The 26,200-nt window shown below is 42.9% G+C and overlaps 1 protein-coding gene across 1 annotated transcript in view; it reads right to left on the reverse strand.

Moving 5' to 3' along the window:
• The window catches only part of PTCD2 (pentatricopeptide repeat domain 2), a 46,808-nt gene that overhangs the window by 17,967 nt on the left and 2,641 nt on the right, over positions 1–26,200 (reverse strand). Inside the window, exons 2-8 of the mRNA XM_040341464.1 lie at positions 25,022–25,114; positions 21,218–21,347; positions 17,013–17,121; positions 14,102–14,180; positions 11,100–11,191; positions 6,708–6,821; positions 2,234–2,308 (exon numbers count right to left, since the gene is read on the reverse strand). Coding sequence (XP_040197398.1) covers positions 2,234–2,308; positions 6,708–6,821; positions 11,100–11,191; positions 14,102–14,180; positions 17,013–17,121; positions 21,218–21,347; positions 25,022–25,114 — 692 coding nt within the window. The remainder of the gene's footprint in view (positions 1–2,233; positions 2,309–6,707; positions 6,822–11,099; positions 11,192–14,101; positions 14,181–17,012; positions 17,122–21,217; positions 21,348–25,021; positions 25,115–26,200) is intronic.

Here is a 26,200-nt window from a genome sequence, read left to right on the forward strand (position 1 = left end):
AAAAACAGATAAGACTTGCAGCTACTCATGGAAGACAATGCTTTGCATAGGATTAAGGGCATTTTTTTTTTTTTTTTTTTTATGTACCAGCCCCTTCAAGGGGAGATATATGGGTACTACAGCCATCCTGTCTGAACAGACATAGTGGCCCAGGCTACATGCCGGCTAGGGGAGGTATATGGGTGCCCTGAGCCATCCCGTCTCAAAAGACATTGTGGTTTACATTGCCCATGCATAAAAACATAATATAGGCGAGACCCATAGTCCCCTACAGAAGACCTACTGTCGAACCAAGTCCCGTAGGTCCCTCTCTTACCTTTCCACGCTGCAGGGTATTGCCAAGCAAGAGGCCCAATCTTCCCCCTTCACCGTGGGTATAGTCCTAGACCTTCAGGGACCGGGGTCCATGGCAGGAACACCACACCCCTGGACCTATATAGCACCCTGGCAGCAGAAAAAACATTTGGTCCTTAGAAGGCACAAAGTTCTGGAACCCAGGATCCAGCCCTCCGCAGAGAGGCATTATAGGCTAAACCTCGTTCTTCGTACCGAGGCCCGGGTACCGTCCACTTTGGCTATGAAGCACCTTGGACGGATCCGGATTTATGGAGGCTTTTTACATCCAGCATGGATCCCTCCAGTGGAGCTCCTAAGAGCACATGTTAACTCGTGACCAACACCTTAGACACTGATGAAAAAAACTGAGGAACTCCCAGTAGGGGAGGGGTTATATAGGGAGGGAACTTCCTGTTTAATTGATTACACCAGTGTCCATCACCTGAAGGTAGACTCTATAACCCACATAGTAATGAATATGCAGCTCTGTGTCCCGTGATGTACGATAAAGAAAAAACATTTAGCCTCTTCCTGTAAACTGAGCACTACAGTACAAAGCAGTGTGCATCAGTCAATGGTAAGATTGCAAAGCTGAACTTCAAGCATGTTAATAAATATGATCTGCGTAATTTTTCTTGCCAGAAGTCATGTGTTTAAGCGCCAGAACAGGTATCTAGGTTATACAGAGGATATTCTAATGCTCCAAACTGTTTCTCACCATTTTAGCTTTTATGTGACTGGTCTCTGCGGCAGATTACCTACGTGCTGAGTGACTGCCTACCTACAGGCAGCAGTGGTAATCAGGGCCGGATTCCCGACAAGGTGCCCCTCCAAGATCCGGCATCTCCCCCTGCACCCCTGGCTGGCCGTTTAGAGTACAGTGGGGAGTGGTGGACTGGTAGGAGGCGATCCGCAGCTCTATGGTGCCTGTGTGGGCGGCAGGATCTCCCTGGGGCTTGTAGTACTCTCTCGAGTGTCAGTGTATACAGTGGAGAGAAGAGGGGAGGGGCCTCTGACCTAGGCAGGTATCACTTTTACTCTGCTTGTACACTGTTGCTGATGCCCGGGTCAGAGGCCCCTCCCCTCTCTGCTGTATACATTCGGAGAAGAACTACTAGCCCCAGGGAGACCCCCCTGCCTGTGGACACCATAGAGCTGCCGATCGCCGCCTCCCACCTCCACCTGCCAGGTACAGGGGAACTTCTACAAGGGGGGAGTCAGCTGTCTGGGGACAGTAATACAAAAGGGGGGGCTCTCTGGGGACAGTAATGCAAGAGGGGGGGCTCTCTGGGGACAGTAATGCAAGAGGGGGGGGGGCTCTCTGGGGACAGTAATGCAAGAGGGGGGGCTCTCTGGGCAGCCCGATGCAAGGAGGGGGCTCTCTGGGCAGCCTGATGTAAGGGGAGGCTCTCTGGGGATTCCCTCATGTGATGGTGTGTGTGGGGCGGCATTAAAGGACCTGGCCTTTAAGGGAGTAAATCTGGGCCTGGTGGTAATGACTGCCTGGTGTGGGCTGTCGATCTCCTGTCTGTTTTTTCCCCAAATGATCAGTGCCACTGGGTATAGCTGGCAACACTGATCATTGTATTCCAACAGTGAAAAAAGCTCCCCGCTGTCAGAACACAACACTATACCCCAGCGGGAGGGATTTCCCCAGCCACATCAAATGTATGGATGGGGGAATCAGATTTTTTTTTAACCCACTTGTACATTTTCCCATAAACACTTACAGCGATTGCAAATGCTCTTTTATTAACACACAGTATTATACTTACCTGCTCTGTGAATGCAATTGCACAGAGTGGCTCCGAAACTCCTCTTCTCATGTTCCCCGCCAGCACTGAGGAAGAAAATCGCATGATAGCACAATCTACTGTTGGTGGCTAGCATTACTTACATCCAAATTGCAGCAGAGTGACATGTCTTTTCTCACAATCCTGTTATAAACAGATGAAGCTGTTACGTAGTCTCCCTGTTAACAAAGAAAAAAAAGCGGAATGAAAAACTTTGTCCCCATCACACAGTAACCAATGGGGTTGATTTGCTAAAAGGCAATTGGTTGTGCACTGCAAGTGCAGTTGCTCTAGATCTGAGGGGAACATGCAAGAAAAAAAAAAAAAAAACCCCACACACACACAGCATTTTTGCTTGGACATGATTGAATGATGGAAATCAGATCTTTTCTTTATTTCAGAGCTTTCCCTAAGATCACAGGTGCACAGTATATTTGCCTTTAGTATATCAACCTATATGTCTGTCTCACAACAGACATCTAAAAATTAGTCAGTGCAGAATGATGCCAAAATTTGAGGTGTACGCGCTAAATACTTAATGCCAAACAGAATGAATCACATTATTAGGCACAATGAAATAGGAGTTTTATGAATAAATAGAATTTCAATGAAAGCTTGAAATTCCCTCTATGGCTTGTAGTGGTCAGTCACAACTGGACTGTAAATGTTGAAGTGTGCTGAAGAGGTTTTTAGTTTCTTCAAGCCCATACCCAGTTCCAATTGTCTATAGCTGGGTTATGCACAAAAGCACACTCAGCGATCCAGTGGTATTCTCTAGGGATCCACCACTCCACTGCAGAAAACCTGGTCTCATACCACCATTTTCTTTTGTCATCAGGGGGTTGGCTTTATCTTTTGGGATCTTACAGCCAACCTCATGACGATATACATGCACCACCATCAGGAGACTGGCTGCAAATTAAAAAAAAAAAAAATAGGGGAGGGAGGTTAAAAGCGCCTGCAAAGCTCCGCAGCAAAGCTTTGCTGGCGTGCCAATTGATTTCAACGGGCAGGGGGGGAGCTTTAGGAGCTGCAAGTTCACTGCTCCTAAAGCGCTGCAAAGAAGCTGCTGGCAGGACTTTTGACACCCTGCCAGCGCCCCAGTGTGAAAGCACTCGGGCTTTTACACTGGGTTTGCAGCTGAGGCTTTTTTTCCAGGTGCCATTTTTAGCACTAAAGCGCCTGAAAAAAACCTCCAGTGTGAAAGGGGTCTAAAAGGTAAAGCTCACCGTTTGATTAAAAAAAAAAAAAGCTAAATGTTTCTGAACCACAGTAATTCATATTCTATTTTATTTATAGTAAATAGAACATTTTTGGTTTACCCAGTTTCCTATTCTTGCAGTACATTGCAAGACTTCGAGGACTTGGGTATTCATGACTGTTTGGGTTGTGCTTCCACCTTCGAGTAAAAGCTCACTGGTTAAACCCTGGAATGCCCTCCACCTTATCTTGTGAAACATGCAAGGAAAAAGCTGCAGCGGAAATTAAGTCAGATCAGGGAAAACAGATCCCATAGACTCACTAGGGCATTTACCATAAATGCTTGAGGATCTCTGCTTCGGGACACAAACCTGTCCCGTTTGTTGTTGAACCTGGATGCCAGTGGATACACATCTGGAGTACCCAACCGCAGACAAATCTCTGTAAAGAACTCTTGAGCGAAAGGCTCATTCTTCCCTGAGAAAATCCACCTGCCAAATTCTCAACACCTGGAATATGCATGGCAGAATGGACCGGAAAGTGCAGTTCTGCTCCAGACAAGATCAATCTTCCTGCACAGTGTGACTTCTAGTCCCTTTTTGGTGGCTGATGTATGTCACAGCCGTGACACTGTCTGACTGCACCCTTATGGGTAAACCCCAAAGCTAGACAGACTAAAGTATAAGAGCCAGCAGAGTCACCTGAAGTACCAGGATATTGATCGGCAATTTCTGCTCCTCCGACAACCGTGTTCCGTGAAGCAGGAGGTTCTCCAGAACACCTCCCCAGCCCAACAGGCTGGCATGCGTCAAGACTTTCCATTTCTTCGAGGGGAAGGATTTCTTGGTATGCAGCATCTACATGGATTTCCACTACTCCAGAGCCAACCTAGTCTAGGGAGTCAGAAGCGCTGGCAAATCCAATAGTCCAGATGTTTGTTTCATACCAACGGGAAATCGAACAGCAGGGCTCTGGAGTGAAACTGGGCATAGGAAATCACCTTCCACATCGAAGGCAGTTACCATTTTCTCCAGCACCTTTATGCAGGCTCAAATTAAGGGACTTTTCAATGACTCCAGGAAATCAAATTGGGCTCAGAGACAGACATTTCTCCTGTGAAACCAGTACCTTCGCCCATGTCATGTTGGGTACCAAGCCATTCCAGACATTGGAGATTTACGAAAGGCAAATCCACTTTTCACTGCAAGTGCACTTGAATGTGCACTTGTAAGTGCAGTCGCTGTACTCTGAGGGGTAGATCTGAAATGATTTTATCATCCAATCATGTGCAAGCAAAAATTCGTTTTTTTTTTTTTTTCTTCCAGATCTACAGTGACTGCACTTGCACTTGTAGTGCAAAGTGGATTTGCCTTTTCGTAAATAACCCCCATTGTGTTGGATCCAAGGCCAACATCTAAAAGGATTATTACCCAGCTGAACCTCTCCACTTGTACCATTGACATTTGACATCTGTTCTGCGCCAACTGCGCCCTAACAGCAGGTCATCCAAGTACACTCACAGTGGGGCTATCCCAGGTTCGCAAACCCCCAGAACTGGAGCCAACACTTTGGTAAACACTCTGGAGGCCAAGGACATCAGAGGAGGAAGATTTCACCTAAATTAGGAGACAGCAGCACAAGAGACACCACACTGATGGGAATAATCCTTGCAATGATTTTTATCTCAACCTGGGCATTAAGGGCTTGGCCAGGTTGCAAAACCAGGCCTGCATTTACTGGGACAGATTCTTGTTTATGGATGAAATAGCCAGGTCAACAGCATGGGATACTGGTGAGCAAAAAGCTTCAGCAATGAAAACATCTTCTCTGGGTGGGCCCAATCGGCATAAATCACTTCTTGTAAGTGAAAGTGCACTGGAAAAGACCCACGTTTTTTGTGGGCTGCCAGGACCTAAAACCAGTGACTTTAGGGTAAGGATTCAGGCAGCAGTAATTTAGGGTTTGTAAGTACAACATGTGGCCTTCTGTGTTTGAGACAGCCTTGGACCCGACGATTCCTCCTGGGAGGACTCATTCACAGAGGATTCCTAATCAACAGCTTCCAACTCTTCCTCATTCTAAGGAATTTCCTCCGATACCTCATTCTCCCTAACGGGGAAGCAGGACAAAGAGCGTCAATGTTAGCTTCCCAGGAATTTTAAGTCCGTGAAAACGCCTGAAAGCTGTTCACTCAGCTCCGATAGAGCTGCAGAAAGGTCTCCATTTACAGAAAGGAAGTGGAGGCTTGTCCCCCTAAATCAGTGGAAATGCCAGATAAAGGGCAGGGAATCAAAACTAAGCTGACCCTTAGGAAAGCGATTGCAGAGCAAACTATGCAGGAGGTCCTCTCTACCTTACTGAGGGATTTTCGATTGGCTATGGCTTGCTAAGGGCAAAAACGGCCTGTGAACCCAAACGGGGATCACCTTTCTGAGAGAGGTGTCAGTCTATGTTGCAGTCATTCCTAGTAGACAATGTCCTCATTTGCTGTGTAGAACTGAAGCAAGAATGGTGCTGAGCAGGCTGTGCAAGCTCAGGAGCTGCAAAGCACATGTACTGTGTTCTGCAAAAATTGCATTCCCACATGCGCAGACACGCACAGTATTGTGACATTGTGCCCCACAGCACCCCTTTGTGTTTCACCACCTAAGAGAAAATTGCCCTAAAAATGTTGCATTAAACATAAAAGCACTGTTAAGGAAGAGAAACTGCCACCCTGATCCACACTATTCGGATGGACTCACCAGTTTAAAGGGCAGGCCCAGTCTTTACCTACCACAGCCAACATGCTCTGCAAATCTTCCAGGGACTAGACTTTTCTCAAGGGGGATCACCGTCCTGGAACTCTAATACACCCTTCCCTGCCAGTGAGGTTTTGGAGATCGCCGTCTGATCGACAGACATTTCAGGCCTCCCCACCTCTTGCATGCGGTGTTCCAAGTACAGCCCCCCCTTGGCATGCTAGCCACAGTGTCAATCTGAACACAACCCATTTATTCCCCACCAGTGGTGTAAAGAACAGGTCTCGAGAGAGAGATCCTCAGAGTCACAGGGAGCCATCAATGAATGACACTACCTAAAAACTAAGGTTTAGCAGAGCTGGGAGGGATTCCTGCCTTTTGCATAACCAAAGTATTCATAAATATCAGAGTCCACTGTGTCCTGTGATGTATGATTAAGAAACATCTAAAATATTACCTTCATGATTTAAGGTAGAACGTTGGCAAAAAGCATACATGTATAGAAAAAGAAATGGTTAGAGCCAGTGTCAGAATTTTACTGCTGAAAGTATCCCTTTTCCTGACTTATCGCCCACACAGAGCAAAAAGGCATATTTAGACAATAAAACTGGCCCAGGTTAAGAAAAATATAGTAAACCTGTTTTAAAGCAAGTGCAACTACAAAACACAAAGCGAGTCTTGTGTGTGCAATTCCATTCATCGCAGCTTCCTCAAAGAGAGTGGTACATGTCTCCAAGGATCGTGCGTTGTTCTGTAAAGGAGAAAGAAAAACAAATACATTACAGAAAAATGTCAGATAAACAATACTGTCAATAGTGTACTGCAAAGATCATTTTGGTGGTAAGGGGGGAAAAAATAAAATAATTATACACATTGCAGTGCTCATTTATAAGTGTATTTGCACTTACAGGAAGGAATTCCAATAAGCTGCGGAACCATGTTTCTGGCATTAAAGGGGTTGTAAAGGTTCGTTTTTTTTTTTTAAATAGGTTTCTTTAAGCTAGTGCATTGTTTGTTCACTTACCTTTTCCTTCAATTTCCCTTCTAAATGCTTTTTTTCTTGGTCTGAATTCCTTACTTCCCGTTTCTCCTCATTAAGCTTTCCACCATCATCCGAGTGGTGGAAAGTCAGTCAGAACAGCAAGTGAGAAATTCAGACAAATAAAACAAAGAAAAAAAACATTTATAAGGTAAATCGAAGAAAAAGGTAAGTGAACCAACAATGCACTAGCTTATAGGAACCTATTTAGAAAATAAAAAACAAACCTTTACAACCCCTTTAATCTCTTAATGCGCCAAATTCAAAATAACATTTTGGCATTCTGTAGATTTTGAAAGTGGAGATGATAATGAAGACCTGCTGAGAGAGAAATTGGCAGATAGATTTTGTGAAAAAGTGTCTCGCATGCAAAAAAAAAAAAAAAAAAAGTATTCTAGACAGGTATATGAATTTGGCGCATTCTGCACCACTTTTAGAATGGATGATGATGACGAGAAGATACCTGTTGATCCTGCCAGGGAAATTCACCTCATGCAGCCTCCTGTGGCAACAATGCTGCACTGCTCCTGAATCCAGAGCAGAGTGGTCACTCATGTAGGTACAGTGGATATAAAATGTCAGTTTTTTTTGTAATGTATGTATGTATGTATGTATGTATGTATGTATGTATGTATGTATATATATATATATATATATATATATATATATATATATATATATATATATATATATATATATATATATATATATATATAAATAAATATATAAATATACACACATACAATTATTTGGGACCAGTGCTAAAAATATGCACTATTGGCTTTTTGTAGTCAGTCAGCTCTGGCGGTTTACAGTGGGAGGGTTTCCGCAGAAGAGACCATGTTGTCAATCAAGAAAGGAACGACTTCATGGGAAGAAGATTAAAGTTTTGGAATGGCCCAGCCAGAGCCTAGACCAGAATCGGATTTGAAAATCTGTGGGGTGATCTGAAGAAGGCTGTGCACAGGAGATGCCCTCGCAATATGACAGATTTGGCGTGTTTTTGCAAAGAGTGGGCAAATATTGCCAAGTCAAGATGTGCCATGCTGATACACATACCCAAAAAGATCGAGTGCGCTAATCAAATCAAAAGGTGCTTCGACAGAGTATTCGTTTTAAGTGTGTGCACACTTATGCAACCTTTTATTTTTTCTTCCCTCCACCTAAAAGATTTCGGGTTATTAACCGAGTTGTACAGTTTATAGGTCTCATTAAAGGTGGAAAAGGTTATGCAATGATTTCTTTGTAAAGACAAATATATGCAAGAGAAGGGGTGGGAGGTGATTGTGTAGGTAGAGATAAGGGGGGAGCATAAAGAGAGTAGGACCTTCCTCCTCCTCCGACCTGGCACAGTGTATCGTCAGTCTTTAGTGAGATAATAATTGGGTGTATTCATCTGTTTGAAAGCGAGGCCAGCAAGACCATATTATCTCAACTTTGGTAGGTGTATCATTGGGCCTGGTGAACCAAACTTTCCAATTCTGCAATTCTGATTATACGTCTGAACCAGTCTGCCAGGGTCGTAGGTCGATTTCCAGTGGGTCCACTAGGCAAATTCTTGCAGCATTCAAGAGGTGTAAAGCTAGCGATCAATGATAATCTCTTTTGGGGAGGAGTAGTGTAGAAGCATTTGAGCTGGGGGAAAAAAGTAAAAAATTAAAAATCTAATCGGGTATGTGGGTGAGAGGAGAGATGAACGTCTTTCCAAAAGGATTGAAGAGCAGGACCACCAGATATAATTCCAGCAGTTAGAGGGTATAGTGAGAGAAATTCTGTGAAGCCTGAGAGGGGTCTTGTACCATCTGGAAAAAAAATAAAAAATAAAGCCATTTTCTTGCGCCGAGACATTTGATCGATCCCTTATGGAATATATGTTTTCCCAGTCCTCTTCTGAAAGGTTTAACCTCTTGACCACTGGGCACTTAAACCCCCTTCCTAACCAGACCAATTTTCAGCTTTCGGTGCTCTCACAATTTGAATGACAATAACTCAGTCATACAACATTCTGCCCATCTGAAATTGTTGTCCTTTTTTTCCCACAAATAGAGCTTTCTTTTGGTGGTATCTGATCACCTCTGGGTATTTTATTTTTTGCGCTATAAAAGAAAAAACACTGAAAATTCTGTAAAAAAAAAAATCTTGTTTCTGTCATATTAGCAGGTATTGCGGAGTTGATAATGGGGAAGGTAGTGCTGCGCTAATAGGTGGTGGATGGACAGGTGAATGGACAAGTGAGGGAAGGAAATGGAAGATGGTATAACTGAGATTAGGAGCAGTATAACCAAAATGGCATAAGCATAAAAGTAAAAATGATCAGTGAACAATAACAATACTGGTGCAAATCATATAACTCCACAGGTTCCTCTTGATGTGATGAAATACACTATGAATAAAGTGATGGATGGTGCAAAAAATATGTGTAACATAACGCCCAAATAACTGTGATGGGTAACGGTAATAAGCTGGTGATAAACAGTCCTTAAACAAGGCTTGAGCAATGTCAGCAAAAAGTATATAAATAATATTTTAAAAGTCCAAAAAATAAGAAAAAGTGCTAGTGTAGGTCCGCAATGTGAAGTGGAAGGGGGATGGGTATCCAGTGATCCTTTTAAGATGAATGAGGATGTCCCCTTACCTTACTGCTGTAAGGTAACAGCATATAGATCCAACCACATTAAATGGTTATCCTCCTCCTGAGGAAGTCACATGATAGTGACGAATGCGCATGAGTCCACTGAGAGGTATCGGAGGTGACGTTGGCGACAGACTGCCCCTCTTTTTACATGCCTAATTGTATTTTAAACTATGTGAGTACCCTTGTCTATTACTTATGAGAATTACAATTTCAAAACGGTATCACACTATCGATGCTTTATTTCTTTGGGGCGAGATACTGACCAATCTGGGACGAGATTTCCAAGGAGGACCTGTCGTTTCTGGATCAGAGCCCATCTGGATAACCATTTAATGATTCCCATCATGCCTAGTCATGTCTGTAAATGTCAGAGTTTTACAATGCCTCATGGGACGTGTAGTTCCACAACAGCTGGAGGGCCGTAGATTGAAGATCCCTGCCATAATAGATACCCTGCTCAGTCAATGCACTGCTTTTGTCTAGGAAGATAGCTGTTAACACGTGGCAGATGTTCTTCAGTGCTGTAATGTTAAAGCGGTTCTCCACCCTAAAGTGGAGTCCCGCTGATCGGAACCCTCCCCCCCTCCGGTGTCACATTTGACACCTTTCAGGGGGGGAGGGGGGTGCAGATACCTGTCTAAAGACAGGTATTTGCACCCACTTCCGGCCTGGCATTCAGACGGGCATTCCGTCACATCCCGTCGCCCCCCCGTTGTGTGCTGGGAACACTCGGCTCCCAGCACACAGCGGGAGCCAATCGGCGGGCGCGACTCGCGCATGCGCCGTAGGGAACCGGGCAGTGAAGCCGCAGCGCTTCACTTCCTAGTTCCCTCAGCGTGGATGGCGGGGGGAGCAGCAGAGAGACGAGCGATCGCTCGTCCTCTGCTGCGATCGGCGCTGGACTCCAGGACAGGTAAGTGTCCTAATATTAAAAGTCAGCAGCTTTTTATTGAAGGTTTGTTATATTGAAGTAACCTAAGAGCTTGCAGCAGTCAAATTAAATTGAACAATTGTTACACTTTGTGGTTATGGCTTAAGCCATCCAACATCTCTCTCACCAATCTACCAAGGGCAACCTTCCACATAATGGATATTCAAATAATTTTGTTCGACACCCCATGAAAACAGCCCCCCCCTCCTGGCAATCACAAATAAGTATCTAGTCTTAGGTCATGCTCTAAGCTCCAATCTCAATCGGTTTGCATTCACATTATTGGCAGAAATCAAATATCAAGATACAGTACTGATTATGCAGTTCCACAAGTCACAATGGCAATAGTGATGCTACACAGAAAATTGTCCAAAGTGCATATAATCTAAAATGCAATGGCTGAAGAAGTGCATATCGGACTTACCAGTTTATAGCATATGGCAAATGCCAAAAGATATGTGTCTTTTCTTAATGTCAAATACTGGATTTTCATCTTCAGCAGTACCTCCAGGGCCCCTGTAAAATGTAGAAGTGATTAAGTGATAAACAGATTTTCTCCAGTAAAGTAATTCTCCCCCAGACTGTAAAGGGACTTTAATGGTCTAAGTTACCTACAGACATGAGATAATGGATGCCCAATTAGGAATAAAATAAGGGGGAAAGAGACAATTATGAAGGTTAGGGATACACTATTGTAGCGACAGAGCCGTTTTACTTTAGGTGATTTGCTACTCATCTACGATTGGTTTATCAAAACAACAGATGTCGTTCTCTGCAACATTCTATCACGTATAACAGTTCACTCTCTGCAGTAGTCGATTCATCACACCATCAGTTACGCCCCCGAAGACAAATATATGACGAAACGCATTGGTTGGACCAGACGTGACGTTGCCACACTCTCCGGCTGTTTGCTACCGGTTACATGACCATCTCTGCAGCCATTCTGGATTGATTACATGCTTGTTTTAAACTACGAAAATGTGACCTTTTATACAGTATTATGCCATGAGCTTTTATGTGTCATACATAGTTATATAGGGAATGAGACCTTGATCTGGAGTACGCCAAGATCACCAGTATCCATGTGGATGTGTTTGGGAAGCTTTTCCCGTAAGCTCATTTGGCTTTTCCATTAGTTTGGAGGCCATTACACTCTGGTAAGCTGCCATCTTTATTGTTGCCAATGTATTCACACGGAGGACCTGGGGAAGCTAGCTCTCTTTATGCATGCATTCATCTCTCCTGAGGAATATTTTTTTGGGACACTGGAATCAACTGATCTTTTTTGCATTTTGTTTGCGAGAACTTTGGACTTTCACTGATGGATTATATATTTATTTATTACACACACTTTTTGAATGCACATTATACTTGTCATAACTGTTACACTTGTCATTTTTTTAGCACTGCACTTTATATACAATTACATCTGCGGGGAGCAAAGAAATCTCCATACACTTCTCCCTTAGAATCCAATGTGTGGGAATGTACTGTACACATATGCCTTGCAAGCCCCGATTCATGGCCTTCATGTGAATAAAGATACTGGGCATCCATGTCCTTTCCCTTGAAAGTGTAAAAGGAGTATGGGGACTGCAGTAAACATTGAAAATTCCTTCCAGAACGATTTCTATTGTTTTGGCTAGAAAGGGTAAAAGATGGAACCTAGAGATACTTGGGAGATCCCCCTGACTTCCTGTCTTGGGGGCTACACAGGAATGGAGGAAACATCTCTCTAAATAAAACAAAACCACAGCCTGGCAGAGACTTTAAACTGCCATTGTCCCTAATGTTTTGTGTTATGTACTTGCAGAAAGTGAAAAAACACAAAATCCCCTAATGGAGACACAGATAGAATAAGAAAAGTCCCTAGCAAACTTTCCAGCTAGTCAGCACAGTCAGGCCTATTTAAGTGGTTGTATATAAACACAAATGCTATTTTACTATGCTTGGCATCATATCTTGGGGTTGCTTCACACCAGCCCACACATTAGGCTGCCACCCAATGTGTAGGTTAAGTGGGTTGTCAATGCAGGGCATTGTTCACATTTTTTTTTTATGATGGGCACGGATAGGCAGCACTGATGGGGCTGCACTGATGATCCCCCCTTTCAGGCGAGCCACTTATCAGCTCTCCTCTAATCACACGCTGTCAGTTGTCATTATTGGACACAGTTGATTGCATAGTAAAGAGTCTACATCATAGGTTCTTTACCGTGATCGGAACACACAAGTGGCCCGTTCTGAAGGACGTCATATGACACCCAGTCAGAACAGAAAAGGCCACCACCCGGTTGTCATTTTGCAATTGGCCAGGCGCAATGTGGTTAAGGCAGTGGCAGAAATATTTCTGACGCCCCCACATGGGTGTGGTCGTCTTTACCAACTCCTCCCATTTACAAATGTTTCTATGGCTACGACTCAAACACAGAGATGCTCCCCTAAGTCGTCTTCATTAGTGTCCCCCATCAGAGTGTCCCCCATCAGAGCCCCCCCACAGCAGGTGTTCCCCATCAGAGCCCCCCCACAGCAGGTGTCCCCATAGATTAGTACTTGTCCAATAGATCCCTGTAGCTTGGGCGTGCTGGGAGCAGAAGCACATTACAGGGGGCGGGGCATATGTGGCATCTTTGGTCACTTGGAGGGTGGCACTCGAAGAGCATTTCTGGGAGTGTACGGGATGATTGGCAGCAGCTCCGGCCAACCCAAAAGCCTCTCATCACACCGCCTATGGGAGAAGACCCGACACACGCAGAGGGGGTGGGGCAGACAGGAGACTGCTCCATGCACACTGGACAGAATTAATTAGTGGAACCTAGTACCGAAACATGTTCCAGGACTAAGCTCTGCTGTGGTACCCAGCCCAGATTTCGGGTATACGCTCGTCAGTTGCCAGCGGAGAGAGCAAGCGGGATAGGGAACTGCAGCATTATTTACATGCGCTTCACCTCTGGACACAGACAAGAAGGAGGGGAGCACTTTGGAGCTTTGGCACCCCCACCTCTGCGGTGCCTGGGTGCAGAGCACCCCGTGCACCCTGCCTAGGATTGGCCCTGGGTAGTGGGTTAGCATGATAGCCAAACACCCCTCACTTCTAGAAGGAGGTGGCCCCCGCACATCTCATAATAAATGAAGAGCAAATACATGACTTTAGTAAAAGATGGATACATGAACTTTACTGGAATTAACCGATAACTACTGTATATGTAGTCTTAATTTATAGAAGCTCTCTGCTGGCTCAGTGCGATTATGTCCTACAGACTGCAATGTAGTTATACTGTCTTCCTCATCTTTTAACTTTAATTGTGAGTCCAGACATTGACAGAGAGAGATGTGGGAAGAACAAAAAATACATACATACCATCCACCCTTCAGCTTTGTCCAACAATATAATATGACAAACACTACAGCAGGTCAACTTACTTTCATACTGGCCATGTTTGTACAGCATGTCCAACAGTATATTGTATGATGAGTAGTCAGAGAATGCCCCTCTGCAAGACTGAAAAGGGAATAAAACCAACTGCAATTATCAAACAGCAAGTTGAACTAAAAAGTCTGCCTTGTGTGAAATCGCTGGAGGCAGATTGTCACACAATACAGTTTCAAGGCAATCCTACAAAAGTTTAAAAGCCTGTGCATACTAGATAATAAACACTTTAAAAAATAGGATGATCTGGTGTAGGCTAAAAACAGGATACAGATTGGAGCAAGTAAAATACATAGAAGGCCTCATGCATTTCATGTGCAGGCTCACGACTAGAAATAGGGTCCTGGCGACTTGGCTTGGAATGGGAGGCAAAAAAAATAAAAAAAACATTTTTTTTGTGAGCTGGTGCCATCTGGTGGTGAGCCGTTGGTATTACAAGTTACTACCACCAGATGTGTAAGCTGGCGCCATCTGGTGGTGGCCGTTGGTATTACAAGCTAAACAGCAATTCTAATGTAATTTTTCACCATTTTCACTGCCATCTTCTTCCCTCTAATTAGAACCCCCAAACATTATATATATTTTTTATCCTAACACCCTAGAGAATAAAATGGCAATCGTTGCAATACTTTCTGTCACGCCGTATTTGCGCAGCGGTCTTACAAGCGCACTTTTTTGGGAAAAAAATACACTTTTTTTAATTAAAAAATAAAACAGTAAAGTTATCCCCATTTTTTTTAATATTATGAAAGATAATGTTACGCCGAGTAAATTCATACCCAACATGTCACGCTTCAAAATTGCGTCCGCTCGTGGAATGCCGACAAACTTTTACCCTTTAAAATCTTCATAGACGACGTTTAAAAAAATCTACAGGTTGCATGTTTTAAAGTTACAGAGGAGGTCTAGGGCTAGAATTATTGCTCTCGCTCTACCAATCGCGGCGATACCTCACATGTGTGGTTTGAACACCGTTTACATATGCGGGCGCTGCTCACGTATGTGTTCGCTTCTGCGCGCGAGCTGGGCGGGACGGGGCGCGTTTTCTGGCTCCTAACTTTTTTAGCTGGCTCCTAGATTCCAAGCAAAATTTGTCAAACCCTGACATACGGCCTCTCAGAGTTTTACAGGTTGTTGAGAGTGGGGCTGGACGGCGCACCTGTGCCTTCCTTCCCCAACAAAACACTGGTCTCATGCACCAAGGCTAAATTCCCAGTGTGCTTTATGGCATAAAGCCAACGTTTAATCTCCTCATATTTTGCCTTTCTTGCCCCCCTCCACTAAATCAACATGTCAATTAAAGCCGTATTAAATTCAAAGCCAAGAACGTGATACAATGCAGCTTACCAACCATTAGATGTGGTGGCTGCATTATCTCTCTTTTTTTTAGGCTTTTCTCCTCCGTTTTCACCTGCAAATCTGTAACACACTTCCTGTATTAGAGTGCGTCCACTCTGGAGGAAGGAGCACATTTAGACAGCAATATTTAAAATACGTTTACAAATTGAAGCTAAACTCTGGATTTTAAAGCAGTTACAGCAAACAGGTTTTCTTCCTTTTGGAATAAAAGTTTTACACAAATAAATGTGAAAGCTGAGCACCACTCTCGGTAGTAAATGGTTTGTCTCAACATTGCAACGGCTACATCTGCAGGACAGCTGGCTGGATCACCAGATAAAAAATAAAGCCTGAAAATGAAAATCAATGCAGACATCACATCTAAGAATTGGTAGGCTGCAATATAATGAAAATGTTTGCTTTGGGTTTAACACTGCTTTACAAGTACATACTGCATAATACAAGTTCAATATTACGTATTCAATCATTCGTCCAAATACTTCAAAATTCATGAAAAGCCTTAATACGATAGCAAATTCAAGGCCAATAGCTTTGTGCAAGTTTTGTTCAGGTTAATACCAATCACTTCTGATAGATTGGGTGCCAACAGTGTCTTGCAACCATCTCAGAATTAGGGATCGGGCTGCTAGTTAATGTGGGGCATTTCCAAAGAATGTAACAAAATTCCCCATCTAACTGCAATTGCGCCAGCAGAGGGGTGAGTGGAAAGAGGAACATTTTGCCAACCTAAAAGAGTGGGCAATACCACGGATTGGTGATTTTGGGGCAGATCCTCAAAGAAATTATGCGGCGTATCTCTTGATACGCCGCGTAATTTCAAATTTTGCACGTCGTATCTTTGTTTTGGTATCCCCAAAACAAGATACGACGGCATCTGTGTTAGAGCCGACAGGCGTACGTCTTCGTACGCCGTTGGATCTTAGATGCAATTTTTCGGCGTCCGCTTGGTGGCGTTCACGTCATAATCCGTGTCGAGTATGCAAATTAGCCATTTCCGACGATCCACGTACGTACGAGCGGCCGTCGCATTTTTTTACGTCGTTTCTGTTCGGCTTTTTCCGTATAGTTAAAGCTGCTATCTGGTGGCATACTCAATGTTAAGTATGGCCGTCCCCGCGTCTAATTTTGAAAATTTGCGTAAGTCGTCCGTGAATGGGGCTGGACGCCATTTACGTTCACAGTGAAAACAATGACGTCCTTGCGACGTCATTTAGCGCAATGCACGGCGGGAAATTTTTAGGGACGGCGCATGCGCAGTTCGTTCGGCGTGGGGACGCGCTTCATTTAAATGAAACACGCCCCCTACTCGCCCAATTTGAAATCCGCTGTGAGAGATACACTACGCTGTATAGATCTGACTGCCAGGCCATTATGTGGTTTGTAGTTTCTCATCAGCTGGAGGAATGCAGTTCAATTCTCCTATGAACACACGGTTAACCTTATAAATACTAAACCAGATATTTTAGACATTATTAATGTGTAGATAGGAATTGCATGGGCACATTACACTGTTCAGTTTCTTCAATTGTTCTTTATAAAATTTACCTCGTCCATCATCAGTTCAAAAGCAACATCTACTAGATCTAACAGATGACACAACCGAAGGAAGAGAGGTCCAAACTTGTACTCAACTGTCTGTGCTTCTTCATAAAACCTGTACAACAAATCACAGATTAGAATGCTTTAGGAAAACAAGACACACACACACACACACACACACACACACACACATACATACACATATATATATTACACATACATACATATTCATACATACACACACACACACACACACACAAACACACACTTTTTAAACATAGTAATTGTTTGGAAGAGGAATTCTTAACCAGGGTTCCTCCGGAGTTGTTTAGGGGTTTCCTTAGCTGTGTCTGATTGACCTCCCATTTTATGGTGCCTCCATAGTTCCAATGCCACATGGCAGAACCAGTGGTATGACACCAATGAACATTAAGCTGTCTGTGGCATTCTGATCACCACTGTAAGGCCCCTTTCAGACTGGGGCGGGAGCTGCGGTGGCGGTATAACGCCGCTAAAAATAGCGGGGCTATACCGCCGGAATTGCCGCGGGTATCAGCCGCTAGCGGTGCGGTATTAACCCCCGCTACCGGCCGATAAAGAGTTAATACCGCCCGCAATGCGCCTCTATAGAGGCGCATTGCGGGCGGTATTGCCGCGGTTTCCCATTGTTTTCAATGGGAAGGAGCGGTATACATGCCGCTCCTCTCACCGCTCCAAAGATGCTGCTGACAGGAGATTTTTTTGTCTCCCGCCAGCGCATCGCCTCAGTGTGAAAGCCCTCAGGCTTTCACATGGAGTCTGCAGTGAAGGAGTTTTTCAGGCGCGATAGCAGCGCTATTTTTAGCGCTGTACCGCCTGAAAAACTCCTCAATGTGAAAGGGGCCTAAGGATCAAATTTTTTTTTTGGTTGAGCACTTAGGTGTACCTTTAATTTTACGCCTTTGTTCACTTAACCAGTTTGGCTCGAAAGCAATTTTTTTTTGCACACATGTAAAAATCTTAATTTTTGGCAGTACATTTACAGTATATAAACCATCAGAACATTATATATTTTCTGAAAGCAGAGGCCCTGTAGATTAAATGATGATAGCTGCAAATGTTTATGTCACATGATATTTGTGCAAGTTTATATGAAAATTGTCAGGGAAAAAAATAAAAATAAAATGAGTTTTAGTGCAAGCAAGCAAACACACACACACACACACACACACACACACACACACACACACACTTTTTGGTAAAAAATAAAATATGAGGTTGCATCAAGTAAATAGATATTAAACATGCCAAGTCTTACAACTGCCTGCTCCCGTGATATTGCCAAAAAATATATAAAACCTATGGCACCCAAAGATATTTAAGATAATGTCAGAAAAAAATAATACTAAATATTATCTATCCAGCGATGTTCTTGAGCGTCTTCACAGAGTTGGGAAAGGGATCACCCCCTCTTAAAAAAAAAAAGACTTGTAAACTTAAATCAGGTGTAGCCAATCGCCTTTTCAATGGCACACAGTCTTTTGACTTGCAACTATTATAGGCTGTGGAAATTTTGATTAGCTCAGCATGAAAAGAGCTCTCCTCAAGCATTTCAGTCACTGGGATCAAGTTGTGGACAGGCACAAGTCAGGAGATAGATATAATACAATTTCAAAGGCTTTAGCAATGCCTAGAAGCACCGTGAGATAATTATGAAGGCATTTGGCACAACACAGACCCTCGCTGGATCAGGACGTCGCTCCAAACTAGATGAAAGAGCCAGGAGGAAACTAGTCAGACATGCTATAAAGAGGCCTACAGCAACTCTGAAGCAGTTATAGGAATTTATGACAAAGGGCGCACATTATTGTATATACACACACACACACACAGAGATTATATATATATATATATATATATATATATATATATATATATATATATATATATATATATATATATATATATATATATATATATATATATATATATAAATTTATTAGTACAGACCAAAAGTTTGGACACACCTTCTCATGCAAAGAGTTTTCTTTATTTTCATGACTATGAAAATTGTAGATTCACACTGAAGGCATCAAAACTATGAATTAACACATGTGGAATTATACATAACAAAAACATGTGAAACAACTGAAAATATATTTCATATTCTAGGTTCTTCAAAAGTAGCCACCTTGTGCTTTGATTACTGCTTGGCACACTCTTGATGAGTTTCAAGAGGTAGTCACCTGGCGCAGCACCCCATCACTCTCCTTCTTGGTCAAATAGCCCTTACACAGCCTGGAGGTGTGTTTGGGGTCATTGTCCTGTTGAAAAATAAATGATGGCCCAACTAAACGCAAACCGGATGGAATAGCATGCCACTGCAAGATGCTGTGGTAGCCATGCTGGTTCAGTATGCCTTCAATTTTGAATAAATCCCCAACAGTGTAACCAGCAAAGCACCCTCACACCATCACACCTCCTCCTCCATGCTTCACGGTGGGAACCAGGCATGTAGAGTCCATCCGTTCACCTTTTCTGCGTCGCACAAAGACACAGGGGTTGGAACCAAAGATCTCAAGTTTGGACTCATCAGGCCAAAGCACAGATTTCCACTGGTCTAATGCAGGGTTTGACAAATTTGCTTGGAATCTAGGAGCCAGCTAAAAAAGTTAGGAGCCAGAAAACGCACCCCGTCCCGACGAGCTTACGCGCAGAAGCGAACACATACGTGAGCAGCGCCTGCATATGTAAACGGTGTTCAAACCACACATGTGAGGTATCGCCGCGATTGGTAGAGCGAGAGCAATAATTCTAGCCCTAGACCTCCTCTGTAACTCAAAACATGCAACCTGTAGATTTTTTTAAACGTCGCCTATGAAGATTTTAAAGGGTAAAAGTTTGTCGGCATTCCACAAGCGGATGCAATTTTGAAGCGTGACATGTTGGGTATGAATTTACTCGGCGTAACATTATCTTTCATAATATAAAAAAAAAATGGGGATAACTTTACTGTTGTCTTATTTTTTAATTAAAAAAAAGTGAATTTTTTTCCCAAAAAAGTGCGCTTGTAAAACCGCTGCGCAAATATGGCGTGACAGAAAGTATTGCAACGATCGCCATTTCATTCTCTAGGGTGTTAGGATAAAAAATATATATAATGTTTGGTGGTTCTAATTAGAGAGAAAAGATGGCAGTGAAAATAGTGAAAAATGAAATTAGAATTGCTGCTTAACTTGTAATACCAACGGCCACCACCAGCTCACATCTGGTGGTAATAACTTGTAATACCAACGGCTCACCACCAGATGGCGCCAGCTCACAAAAAAAAAAAACCCACCTTCCAAGCCAAGTCGCCAGGACACTATTTCTAGTCGCCATGGCGACCGGGATTTGTCGAGCCCTGGTCCAATATCCATTCCTTGTGTTCTTTAGCCCAAACAAGTCTCTTCTGCTTGTTGCCTTTCTTTAGCAGTGGTTTCCTAGCAGATATTCTACCATGAAGGCCTGATTCACACAGTCTCCTCTTAACAGTTCTAGAGATGTGTCTGCTGCAAAAGGTGGCTACTTTGAAGAACCTAGAATACGAAATATATTTTCAGTTGTTTCACACTTTTTTGTTATGTATAATTTCACGTGTTAATTCATAGTTTTGATGCCTTCAGTGTGAATCTACAATTTACATAGTCATGAAAATAAAGAAAAAACTCTTTGGTTTCAATGGTGTTTATTAAAGAATTTTCAAGTATACAAGACCGTACTTTAAATTCACAAGATACATTTGGCAAAATGACAGTAATCCCGCAGGAGCAGCATACAGCGGCCCGAGCGGCTAAAACAAACATTTTAAGGCGCATTCTCAGGGCAGGCTCAGCATTATACAAGCTTGAGCGGCTAAAGAAAACTCTTTGAATGAGAAGGTGTGTCTGTCCAAACTTTTGGTCTGTACTGTATATATATTTCCTTCTCATTGCACTTCTGTTTATCAAGCAACATGCTCTGGGACATTGATTGACTTATAATGTACCGCTGTGTGTCCCCCCCCCCCCCCTATTTTCTTATTGTATTACATATATAGCATCCCTCAGTTTGGATCCTCCTCTTTATCTTATGCTTACTGTAACCATCACACTGTTGCACTTATTTGTTGCATTTACATTTCCCATCAATAAAACTTTGTAAAAGAAAAACATTGTTGCCATAAATAAACTAAAACTATTTTTTCCTCCTACCTGAAGAGGCATTTCTTGGTCAGCTGGACGTCGGACTCGTTCTCACTCAGGTAAAACATTGGTTTCAGGTCTTTCTCTGAAATTGCTTCTGAATTCTGAAGTTTCATTTGAATGGTTTCAAAATACACTTCTGTAATAAACAACAGCGTGTAGTGCACAAGAAAAAATATGCAAACTATATCAATAGATTTCTAATCAACTCAAATACAAAACCAAAAACATACAAACATAGGGATTTTAATGACTGGTACTGTGATTTGGAAAGTCTCCATTGAAGATGTTACCTTGAAAAATGTTCTCCAATAGAGAGTTTGGAGCACCAGTTCTCATCAGAGATGTTGTAAAAGCATTGCACCAAATTCAATTACAAGTTCTAAACGGGTATATGACTTTGGCGCATGCGTCACTTAAAAGGAACACCAAAGCCTCGGTGGCTGTCATGGCCGTAGCCCCCCCCCCCCCCAAGAGCTTTCCACCTTCATGCAAGCTTGCATGGTGGAAAGCTCTAGCGAGCGCACTCACGTGATACAGCAGCGGTCATAGCCGCCGACTTTATCACTCGGCCCCGCCCACCAGGTCATTGGATGTGATTGACAGCAGCGCTAGCCAATGGCTGCGCTGCTTTCAATCCATCAAGTGTAGCCAATCAACGGCCAGGCTGGGAACCGAAGGGGATGATGGGGACGAGCGTGGGACTTTCGAGGGGTCAGGTAAGTAAAAACGGGGGCTCGGGCGGAGCTGTTGGATGTTTTTTCACCTTAATGCATAGGATGCAGCAAGGTGGAAAAACATTTACCTTTACAACCCCTTTAAGGCCAGTTTACACCATATAAAACGTAGTCCGGATTCGTTTCTGTATGCATGTTTTTGGATTCGTTCGAGTACGTTCCCAGCCAGCCCTTTATTTCTCTTTTACCTTAAATAAGGACATGTGCGTTTTACCACATTCCAGTACAATTCAGCGAAGAAAAAGCATTTTTTTTCCCTTATAGAAATGGAACTAACCACATTGGTGTGAACTATGTCACTGGAAACCATATAACCTACTATCCATGCTTTTTTGATGCAGGAAAAAAATTAATAAAAAAAAAAAAAATTACAAATGATCAAATCTGCCTGTGCCAGTCTTTATGAATTTCAGGGAATGTTTAAACCATTCCCTATTCTACCTAAAACAAATAGATTATACATATACTGTACTTTAAAACGTATAGTTTAACACTGAAAAATTTCCCAAGATTACATATTGTTTTCTGTTAATGTAATATAGGTGATGTGGCAGTACTATAAATTGAAAGGGAAAAAAAAAAGTTATGAATTGTACTGCAAGTGAAATAATGAGCTGCCTTATGCATTTCATTGGAAGAAAAATGCACTTAAAAACATGCAATCCCACTGCGCGGCGTGAATGGGGCCTCAAAGTGTCATTGGTAATTGGTTTACACCCTCCCCCCTTCCTGAGCTGAACCTTAATTACAAGTACATTGACAGCTGACCATCTCTTTTCCATGTACTTGTATAAAGCTGTCCATACACTGTACATTCAGATTGAATAATCTTTGTTAAGGCCCATCAAAACTTTGACAACAACGGTCCGACGGACGTGTTTTTAGCAGACAATCCAACCATCTGTATGCTCCATCGGACAATTGTTTTTGATTTTTCAACGGACAAATGTTCGCTGTACATGCTCTCAAACTTTCTGACAACAAATGTCCAATGGAGGATCATCTGATCGTGTGTACACAAGTCCAAAGTACAAACAAGCATTCTCAGAACCAATGCTAAACATCAGACAACAATAGTAGAAGTTGCCCAAAGGGTGGCGGTGAAGAGCTGAAAAACCATGTGATTTGGTGAATGTTGGCTGAAAATGTTCTGCCGTGTGGAATTGAGAAATTCAGACAAAGGAAAAAACAATTTAGAAGGGAAATTGAAGGAAAAGGTAGGTGAACCAACAATGCACTAGCTTAAAGTAACCTATTTAGAAAATAAAAAATTAACCTTTACAACTTCTTTAAAGAGAGAAGCAGGAAAGTGAGACAGGAAAAAACCCAAAAAGAAAGCAAAGCGGTATAGTAATGAGGGTGGTGTGGTCCATAGAAGTAAAACGCACCCCATTTGCGATGCAGTAAATTATAGGATATGAGGTTTCCTAGAAGGTCACATGATACCACAGGAAAGGATGGGTTCAGAATGCATCTTTTGGAAGTTTTAAACCGAGATGTGCTAATACAAAGCCGCCATAGACTAGAAAAGTGAGAGATAAGCACATAGGGATAGCTTCTGCACAAAAGACATTAGAAAAGGCTTCTATTTTTTATGAAGAGTGAAATTGCTTGAAAAGGTGAAGTTTAACCTCTTCCCGCCAATGAGGTGCATATATGCCGGCCTCTCAGTGGGTAGACTTTAAAGCCAAGAGGCCCCATATATACAGTAAACACTTTTCTGTGCTGAGAGCAGATGCCATGTGCGCTTCCAGCACAGACACTGGTGGGGACCAGAAAGCTCCCGATGCATACTAGCGATCAGGAGCTTTCCGATCAAACGACTGCTCTGACAGCCAATCACAGCAGTCACATGACCCAAACGCCCATCTGCTGACATTCAGAAGCTCATAACCACTTCCGGACCGCCCACTGTATATAAACCTCATGACTGATGCTACATACCTTGGTTATGGCAGCAGATCGCTGCTATGACCCCAGGAGTTGTAAACATTGGGCGACCCTCTTTTAGATAAAAGTGGTCCCGGCAGCGGGTTCGCCACTGAGTCACTTTTATGGGCGGCAGGAGAGGTGTCCCCTCCGCTGCTTCCCAGTCGTTTCCCCTACTTACCGGAGATGTCAGTAGCGGCGAAAGCGATCCAACCTTCTAGACCAGGGATATGCAATTAGCGGACCTCCAGCTGTTGCAAAACTACAAGTCCCATCATGCCTCTGCCTGGGTGTCATGCTTGTGGCTGTCAGAGTCTTGCTATGTCTCATGGGACTTGTAGTTCTGCAACAGCTGGAGGTCCGCTAATTGCATATCCCTGTTCTAAACCATGGGTTTTCAAACTACGGCCCTCCAGTTGTTCAGGAACTACAATTCCCATCATGCCTAATCATGTCTGTGAATGTCGGTGTGCTACAATGCCTCATGTGTAGTTCTGCAACAGCTGGAGGGCCGTAGTTTGAGGATCCCTGTTCTAGACTGATGGCCAGGAAGTCGAGTGAGGGCAAGATGGCCCCCCACTCAACTCTATGCCCGTGGAGGACCGGAGCGACGTCAAACGTTACTTCCGCCCTCTGGCCTTAAAAGGGCCCTTTTTTTTCTGGAAAAGTAAAATGACAGAAGCGAACGCATAGGCAAGTCGCACCCACATATGTAAACGGTGTTTAAACCGCACATATGATGTATCTAGACCTCCTCTGTAACTCTAAAAAGGTAACCTGTAAAAAAAATTGAGATTTTTTTTTTAAGTACCATAGTTTGACGCCATTCCACGAGCGTGCGCAATTTTAAAGCATGACACATTGGGTATCAATTTGCTTGGCGTAACATATTTTACGTTGTACAAAAAAATAAAAAGGGGCTAACTTTATTTTTTTTAATTCAATAAAATTGCGTTTGGAAGACCACTGCGCAAGTACGGTGTGACAAAGTATTGCAACGATCTCCATTTTAGATTTTAACTTGTAAACAGCAAATGTCAGAAATAGGCTTGGTCCAGAAGTGGCGGCGGCGGTAAGGGGTTAAATACCAGTAATAAATATTTAGGCACTTGTCTTTTTTATTTATTTTTTACTTGTAACACAATACCTTTATTCTGCTGAAAATAATGTGTGGTGGACCGCTTCTTCTCCATGAATTTGTCAAACTTGAGGGCATTATTAGTAAGTAGGTAACGCACACCTGAAAAACAAATTGATGTAAGCAAAGACTTGGAGGATATTCACACAAGACAAAGAATTATTCTAGCTGGACTAGTTGCTGTAGCAAATTTCAGGTCTGAGAGCTGCGGCTCAGCTCCTCCAGAGTTACCATGGCCCTCTTGGCTGCTTCTCTGATTAATGCTCTTCTTGCCTGGCCTGTCAGTTTAGGTGGACGGTCATGTCTTGGTAGGTTTGCAGTTGTGCCATACTCTTTCCATTTTCAGATGATGGGTTGAACAGTGCTCTGTGAAATGTTCACAGCTTGAGATATTTTTTTTTATAACCTAACCCTGCTTTAAACTTCTCCACAACTGTATTCCTGACCTGTCTGGTGTGTTCTTTGGCCTTCATGATGCTGTTTGTTCACCAAGGTTCTCTAACAAACTTCTGAGGGCTTCACAGAACAGCTGTATTTATACTGAGATTAAATTACACACAGATGGATTTGCTTTACTAGATTAGGCGACTTCTGAAGGCAATTGGTTCCACTATATTCTAGTTAGGGGTATCAGAGTAAAGGGGGCCCGAATACAAATGGACACCACACTTTCCAGATATTTGTAAAACAAAAAAAAAAAAAGAGAAGAAAAAAAGAAGAAAGATATAATATTATCATCATCATTATTAAAAAAATAACTACTTCAGCTTTTGAAGGTTTTTACCCCCTTCATGACCAGGCCATTTTTTTTGAGATACGGCACTGCATCAATTTAACTGACAGCTGCACGGTCGTGCAACGCTGTACCCAAACAAAATGTACATCCTTTTTTTCCCCCCACAAATAGAGCTTTCTTTTGGTGGTATTTGATCACCTCTGTGGTTTTTATTTTTGTGCTATAAACCAAAAAATCGCAACAATTAAAAAAAAAAAAATAGTCGATAGATTTATGGCATTTTTATTTTTTACTAGTAATGGCAGCGATCTGTGATTTTTAACGGGACTGCAACATTGTGGCAGACAGATCGGACACTTCTTTGGATACAGCAATCAGAGCTAAAATTAGCCTTTGGCCCCATTCACACCTAGGCGTTTTTACGCCTGAAGCGCACTGCTCACAAACGCCAG

Source organism: Rana temporaria, chromosome 1 (assembly GCF_905171775.1).
Source record: "Rana temporaria chromosome 1, aRanTem1.1, whole genome shotgun sequence".
Classification (NCBI taxonomy): Eukaryota; Metazoa; Chordata; class Amphibia; order Anura; family Ranidae; genus Rana; species Rana temporaria.